At 37.4% G+C, this 8,603-nt stretch overlaps 1 protein-coding gene across 1 annotated transcript; it reads right to left on the bottom strand.

The window, feature by feature from the left end:
- Positions 1-647: 647 nt before the first annotated feature.
- On the bottom strand, positions 648-1,091 carry LOC146919065 (wall-associated receptor kinase 3-like). Its single transcript, XM_085710590.1, has one exon. The coding sequence runs from the start codon at positions 1,089-1,091 to the stop codon at positions 648-650; it is 444 nt and encodes a 147-aa protein (XP_085566716.1).
- Positions 1,092-8,603: the final 7,512 nt, after the last annotated feature.

The raw sequence follows: 8,603 nt of genomic DNA, 5'->3' as shown, positions 1-8,603 counted from the left end.
TCTAAAATTACGTAATGACAAGCTGTCATCACCCACGAGTACCAGTACATCTGTGCATGTACGACGTGAACTTTGGAGTACTCTATATGGTTCGAGTTTGTAGTTTCTCCAGGTCCAAAATTGCAGCTTTTATTGTATTTGAAGATATGGAATTGATTTCAATTGCTTCCTCAATTCTGAGAGAAATTCAGCATTATATTCATCCTATTTGATGATATTTCCCATGTTTTCGATTTATTCACATTCTTCTTCAAGCTCTGAGGTCTCTTGATAAATATTGGTCCCTGCAATGAGGAAGTAATGCAATACTGTCAGAACCAGTATGGAGATTAAGATGCTTGAGGGAAACTCATCATTATAATTTATATGCATCCTTTAGTGAAATTGAATAAAAATTAAAGATTTAATTTATGTATACCATTGGCTTTTTTTGTTGTCGGTAGATAAAGTGACAAACACCCCATAAAACTCACACACATAACAATTTTGGCATTTGTCAATTGAACTAGGACATACCGACATAACTTAAATTTTTTTAAACACACAATATACATATATAAAAGAAAACAAATGCTGAATCAGTCATAATCATCTTCCATCAGTATAAAAGAAAACAAATCGATAGATTCGACGTGTGTCACTCATAATCATCTTCCATCATCCAAGGACATTGGTGCGTGAACTTTCAAGCTGTCGTACCCATTATATTCATGGTTGCTGCTATCACCGGTTTCATAATTAAAGTTGGATGATGCCCCTTCAAGTAAGGATTGAGTTTCATCTAGATTTATCTCTGATTTGGTCCAAGGGTGCTTCTCCATTAACCTTAAGCCTTCCAACTCCATAGCCACTTCTTTCATGCTAGGTCTTTCCTCCCCTTTAAGTCTCAAGCACCTAGCTGCAAGAAAAGCAACTTCCTTAATCTCCTCCTTGTTCTCATCATTCAAAATACCAACTTGAAGAACTTCAGACATGCGATTCTCTCTAAAATAAGATAGGAAGTGAATTGCTAGGCTTCTGTTCAAGCCTTGTCCAAACCAGTCTACAACTATAACACGTCTTATTTGAATGGATTGATTGCTTTTTATCATTGTGGCTTGCTTTGTTGCTAGGATAAAATGTTAAATATTTACCTTGCAGATAGTAAATTGTGTTTAGAGACTAAGATACATGTTTCGAACATTTCTTTTGTATTAAGCAAACTCTTACGAGATGAGTCTGTGAAGGTTTCATGAGTTCATATCGATTGTCTCTCTCGAGTTTCAATAATCTTTCAAATCACTATGCACACCAAAAATCAAATAAGGGGTCAACTGTTGGAACAAAATGTGTTTAACAATGAACCTTAAAGGGTTTTGATGATAACAAGGTATTAAAAATTGTAAATTGGACTAGCTAATATTTGTTCAAGTGTACAGGACCATAATTATAAAGTTACATCATCATTGGTTCTGAATGAGCAAATAAAGAGCTATGGAAACAACAAAAATTTGAAGCTTGGACGCTCCTGAAGGCAACTTGCTACTGAAGAGAAAAAGCGCTCCTGAAGTCAAGCTGCTCCTGAAGAAATAGCGCTCCTGAAGTAAGCTGCTCCTGAAGAATAGTGCTTCTGAAGACAAGAGGTCCAGAAGCCACATCATCAGAAGCTGCGTCATCAGAAGCTGCAGAAGTCATATCATCAGAAGCTGCATCATCAGAAGCTGCCTCATCAGAAGCCATTTCACCAGAAGCTGAATATCAACTGGATTTGCAAAGAATCAAGAATTGAAGAATTATCAATGCAAAAGCTGTCTATTGGATTCGAAAACACAAACAAAGGATTAGTGGAGTTTGCAACGGTCATTTCAAAGGTGTTTGAAGGCGTGTGTTTGCAATTTGGACGAAAGCGTTGACATTGTACTTTGTACGAATTGTACAACCACGTTCTCCACTACTCTGTTTTGTGTCCGCGCTACAGGACAAGAAAACAGCTCTAGAATACGGTTTCGCCTGCATAGATGTTCCTTTGGATAAGGAATGGATTTCAAATTTGTTCTTCATAGGACAACAGTCAAATCAGGCAAAAGATTATTGGTGAAAGATCGAACTTCAACAACGACTCTTTGGTGTGCTGGCAATTTCACAACGTCTCTCTCACACCTCTATATAAAGGAGTGAAGACCTAGAGAATTGGTAATGCAAGAACGCTGAACGAAAGACTCACAAGATTTTCACAAGTACCAAACCTCTGCTGAAATTGTTCTGCATTCACTTAGAATTTCTGTGTCTCAAAGTCATATCTTAGAAATTCTTAAGTCCATTGAGTCTGTATCTGATTTGTATTGTGAGCACCTCTGATTGTATATCAAGTGTTCAACCTTAAACAATTTTCTGTGTAATTTTGTTTAGTTAGGAAGTCTCTTGCAGTTGTGCTTGAGCAGGAGGTCTCTTGATTGTGTTCTTGAGCAAAGGAAGTCTCTTGCTTGTGTGCTTGAGCATTGGAAGTCTCTTGCTTGTGTGCTTGAGCATTTGTAATCAGATATTACTCATAGTGAAATCTCCTTGGAAGTGCAAGGGGGACTGGACTACTTCCGGATTGTGGAAGGAACCAGTATAATTGCTTTGTGTCGTTCTTCTTCTCTCTCTCTCTGTTTTATTCCGCTGCATTTAGATTCTGATTATCACTTCAGAAGCTGTCTCGCTTAGCTTCTGATCAGTGTGTTCAGTTTTTAGGAGAAACGAAGAATTTTTCTAAAACACAATTCAACCCCCCTTCTTGTGTTTTTCTCACCTTCAATTGGTATCAGAGCCTTGGTCTGTTGTGTAACACTTAACCGTGCAACAGTCAAAGATCTGAGAAAAACATGTCTACTCCTACTCCTACTGGTCCTGGTGATACTAGCTATAAACATGTCTCACATGATTATAGTGATAGTAAGAAAACCAGTATTGGAAAAGTTCCAAAGTTTAATGGAGATGCTGAAGAGTTCTCTTGGTGGAAGACCAACTTTTACAGTTACATCATGAGCCTAGATGAAGAATTATGGGATATTCTGGAAGATGGTGTTGGTGATTTAGTCCTTGATGAAGAAGGAGCTGCTGTGGATAGAAAGAAACATACTCCAGAACTGAGGAAACTTTACAAGAAGCATCATATTATCAGAGGAGCTCTTGTCACTGCCATACCCAAAGCAGAATACATGAAGATGAGTGACAAATCCACTGCTAAAGCTATGTTTGCTTCTCTCTGTTCAAATTATGAAGGGAGCAAGAAGGTCAAAGAAGCAAAGGCTCTCCTGCTTGTACATCAGTATGAGTTATTCAAAATGAAGGATGATGAAACTATTGAGGAGATGTACTCAAGGTTTCAAACCTTAGTTTCTGGTCTACAGATTCTAAAGAAGAGCTATGTTGCTTCTGATCATGTAAGCAAGATACTCAGAAGCTTACCTGCCAGATGGAGACCAAAAGTGACTGCCATTGAGGAAGCTAAAGATTTAAACACTTTAAGTGTCGAAGATCTTGTTAGTTCTCTCAAAGTTCATGAGTTAAGTCTTAATGAACATGAGTCTACTAAGAAGAGTAAATCAATAGCTCTTCCATCCAAAGGCAAGTCATCAAAAGCTCTCAAAGTGGTTGAATCTGAAGAGGAAGAACAGTCAAGTTCAGACTCTGAACCAGATGCTGCAGAAATGGCCATGCTCTCAAACAGACTTCAATATCTGGCCAAGAAGAACAGAAAGTTTCTCTCCAGAAGGGGTAACTCCAGAAGCTCAAGGAAAGAAGATCAGAAGGGATGCTTCAACTGTAAGAAGCCAGGTCACTTCATTGCTGAATGCCCTGATCTTCAAAGAGAAAAGTCAAAGGACAAGTCAAAGAGGTCTACATTCAAACCAAGCAAATTCAAGAAGCAGATTAAGCAGAGTTTAATGGCAACCTGGGATGATTTGGGTAGTGAATCTGGATCTGATAAAGAGGAAGCTGATGAAGATGCAAAGATAGTTGTTGGGTTGGTAGCAACAGCAACTTCAGAAGCTGGGTCAGATTCAGACTCAGAAGATGAAAACGAGGTATATTCCAAAATTCCCAGAGATGAACTTGTTGAGTCACTTAAAGAACTTCTTACACATTTTGAAGTAAGAACCAATGAGTTGAAGGATTTAAAAGAAAAATATGCTGATTTGGTACAACAGCAAAAATCAACTTTATTGGATCTGAAAGCTTCTGAACAAGGACTTAGGGGCTTTGACTTCATGTGTAAAACATATGAAGATCAGCTCAGGTTCTTATGTCAGAAGCTACAAGAAAAGTGTAATGAAAAACCTTTAAGTAACCATGAAATTGCTCTTGAAGATTTTATTATATCTGGCATTGACAGAAGCAGAGTGGCTTCTATGATTTATAGCATTTACAAGAACAATGGCAGAGGAATTGGTTTTCCAGAAGTGAAACTGGAGAAAACCAATCTAAAGTCTTGTTGTGAATGCATCAAGGAAGGTCTGAAAACATTCTTTGTACCAGAAGGGGCTGAGTTGGAAACTGTTGTTCAATCAGAACCTGAAGCTTCTAGTTCTAAGGCTAAGATTACTTCAAAGCCAAAGAACTCTAAGTCAAAGGCTATGATCAAATCTGATTCCAAAACTTCAAAGGTTAGGATCCTGAAAAGATCAGAACCTATTCCTCAGAGTCTGGTGAAACCAAAATCTGGGGTTCTGAAGTCTAAGTTTCAGAAGAAGACAGTTACTGCTTCTGAAGTACCAAAACCTAAGGTGATGGTTAATCAGAAGCAACCCAACTCACAGCACAAGGTACAAGAAGTGAAGAGTAAAGCCTTAAGTACTAACCTTCCAGGACCCATAGAACAATGGGTACCTAAATCTAAAAATGTCAATGATGCAGGTATGTCTAAGAGCAGTGCCAAAGCAAAGATCATGGTACCTAGACAGTGGTTGCTCAAGACACATGACAGGAGACAAGTCCATGTTCCTCAGCCTAACAATGAAAGAGGGAGGAAATGTGAAATTTGGAGGCAACCAGTCAGGCAAGATCATAGGTACAGGAACTATTGGTAACTCCTCTACCTCAATTAATAATGTATGGTTGGTAGATGGTCTTGAACATAACCTTTTGAGCATTAGTCAATTTTGTGATAATGGTTATGATGTGCTTTTTGAAAAACCCAACTGTACAGTAATCAACAAGGAAGACAAATCCATTGTGTTCAAAGGAAAGAGAGTTGACAATGTCTATAAAATCAATTTTTCTGAACTAGCTGATCAGAAGGTGATGTGCCTACTATCAGTGAATGATAAGAAATGGATGTGGCACAGAAGGTTGGGACATGCTAACTGGAGGTTAATCTCTAAGCTTAGTAAGTTACAACTTGTGAAAGGGCTACCAGACATTGACTATTATTCAGATGCACTCTGTGGTGCATGTCAGAGAGGGAAAATTGTGAAATCATCTTTTAAAACAAAAGATATTGTTTCAACCTCAAGACCTTTAGAATTACTCCATATTGATTTATTTGGACCAGTAAGTACTGCATCCTTATATGGAAGTAGATATGGATTAGTCATTGTTGATGATTACAGCAGATGGACTTGGGTGAAATTCATAAAGAGTAAAGATGTTGCGTGTGATGTATTCAGTAGCTTCTGCACTCAAATTCAATCTGAAAAAGAATCAAAAATTTTGAAAGTCAGAAGTGATCATGGTGGAGAATTTGAAAATGAGCCATTTGAAGCTTTTTGTGAAAAACATGGAATTTTCCATGAATTCTCTTCTCCTAGAACACCACAACAAAATGGGGTTGTAGAGAGAAAGAATAGAACTTTACAAGAAATGGCCAGAACCATGATTCATGAAAACAATTTACCAAAACATTTTTGGGCAGAAGCAGTGAATACAGCATGCTATGTTCAAAACAGGATCTATATTAGACCTATTTTGGAGAAAACAGCATATGAACTCTTTAAAGGAAGAAAACCCAATATCTCTTACTTTCATCAATTTGGATGTACATGTTACATTCTGAACAACAAGCTCTACCTAAAGAAATTTGATGCCAAGGCCCAAAGAGGAATCTTTTTAGGTTACTCTGAAAGGTCAAAGGCATACAGGGTGTATAATTCAGAAACACTCTGTGTTGAAGAATCTATGCACGTTAAATTTGATGACAAAGAGCTTGAAGATAAAACTTCAAAGCAAGGTGAAAGTTTTGCAGAGATACAGGTTCCTGAAGCTACTCCAGAACCTGATCAGATAGCTGAGTCTGAAGATAGTCCAGAAGCTGAACCCACATCAGAAGCACAAGATGAAGCTGCTTCTGATGAAGCACAAGATGACTCACATCAAGAAGATCCTCCCAGAAACACATTCAAACACAAGTCTTCACATCCTGAAGAGCTAATCATTGGAAACAAAGATAGTCCAAGAAGAACAAGATCACATTTCAGACAAGAAGAGTCAATGATTGGACTAATCTCAATGATTGAACCTACAACAGTTGATGAAGCACTTTCAGATGATGGATGGATCCTAGCTATGCAAGAAGAGTTGAATCAATTTCAAAGAAATGATGTGTGGGATCTGGTACCCAAACCTCAGCACAAGAACATTATTGGAACAAAATGGGTATTCAGAAACAAGCTGAATGAGCAAGGTGAAGTAACAAGAAACAAAGCCAGACTTGTTGCACAAGGGTATAGTCAACAAGAAGGCATTGATTACACTGAAACGTTTGCTCCAGTTGCAAGATTGGAAGCAATCAGGTTACTTCTTTCCTATGCAGTTAATCATGGCATAATATTATATCAGATGGATGTCAAGAGTGCATTTCTCAATGGTGTCATAGAAGAAGAAGTGTATGTTAAGCAACCTCCTGGATTTGAGGATATTAAATATCCTGACCATGTTTTTAAATTGAAGAAATCACTATATGGCTTGAAACAAGCTCCCAGAGCTTGGTATGATTGACTAAGTAATTTCTTAATCAAAAATGATTTTAAGAGAGGACAGGTTGACACTACACTCTTCAGAAGGACCTTTGGGAAAGATACTCTTGTTGTGCAAATATATGTTGATGATATAATATTTGGTTCTACTAATGCATCTCTTTGCAAGGAATTTTCTGAGTTAATGCAGGATGAATTTGAAATGAGCATGATGGGAGAGCTGAAGTTCTTCCTTGGCATTCAAATCAATCAATGCAAAGATGGAGTCTATGTTCATCAATCAAAGTACACAAAGGAGCTTCTGAAGAAGTTCAAACTTGAAGATTGTAAAGTGATGAACACTCCAATGCATCCTACGTGCAACCTGAGCAAAGAAGATGAAGGAACTAAAGTAGATCAGAAGCTGTATAGAGGTATGATTGGTTCTTTGTTATACCTCACTGCATCTAGGCCAGATATTTTATTCAGTGTATGCTTGTGTGCAAGATTCCAATCAGATCCTAGAGAATCTCATATGACTGCTGTCAAGAGAATCTTCAGGTATTTGAAAGGAACAACCAATCTTGGACTCCTTTATAGGAAATCCTTAGATTATAAGCTAATTGGATTCTGTGATGCTGATTATGCTGGTGATAGGATTGAAAGAAAGTCAACCAGTGGCAATTGTCAATTTCTGGGTGATAATCTTATATCCTGGGCTAGCAAAAGACAAACAACTATTGCTATGTCTACAGCAGAAGCAGAATACATTTCAGCTGCAAGTTGTTGTACACAACTACTTTGGATGAAACATCAGTTGGAAGATTATCAGATAACTGCTAACAGTATTCCCATTTATTGTGATAATACTGCTGCTATTTGTTTGTCTAAAAATCCAATTTTGCATTCAAGAGCGAAGCACATTGAAATCAAACACCATTTTATCAGAGATTATGTTCAAAAAGGAATTTTAGATATACAATTCATTGATACTGAAAATCAATGGGCTGATATATTTACTAAGCCTTTAACTGTTGAAAGATTTGATTTTATAAAGAAAAATTTGAACATGCACTTTGTATCTGATTAAATGCTTGCTTGCTCCTGAATAGGATTTTAGGTTCTGAAGTTAGTTCAGAAGCAGTAGTCCATCAGAAGCTCTTTATTGAGGTTCTGAGGAAAACTCGCTTCTGATGATGACGTCAGCATCTGAAGTCCAGAAGCTGGATTTATTGCTTCTGAATAGTTGAATTAGTGGAAACGTTGGAAGTTACCTTTTAAAAAGTAACTTTTGGCCCACTAACTTGGTAGTTACTCTGTGAACTTCTTACGTGGCCTGTATGTGTTGGTGTATAACTAAAAGGGCAATGATGATTTAAAAGCTTTGAAAGTACTTTTCACGCGCCCCCAATTTTGTCATTAATGTTATGTTTGTTTGTCTCTTTTGAATTGCAATCGTTTTACTTTTAACACTTTGTCAATTCACACACTACTCACTCACAACAAACACATTTGCTCTCAAACCTCTTGCGAAGTAAGCGCATTCTCTCAACCTTAGAACCCTAAAATCTTCATCTTCTTCAAATCTTCGTAAATCATCAAATGGCATCATCAAGCTCAAAAGTTTCAGAATCTACATCAAACAAGCAAAGCGTATCAGAATCTGGGTCCATCTACAAAAAGAAGACT

The sequence above is a fragment of the Medicago sativa genome, chromosome 5, assembly GCF_051527215.1.
Source record: "Medicago sativa cultivar Bolivia chromosome 5, Bolivia_mono, whole genome shotgun sequence".
Lineage (NCBI taxonomy): Eukaryota > Viridiplantae > Streptophyta > Magnoliopsida > Fabales > Fabaceae > Medicago > Medicago sativa.
The sequence above is the reverse complement of the archived record's forward strand: the minus strand, read 5'-3'. Positions and strand labels throughout refer to the sequence as shown.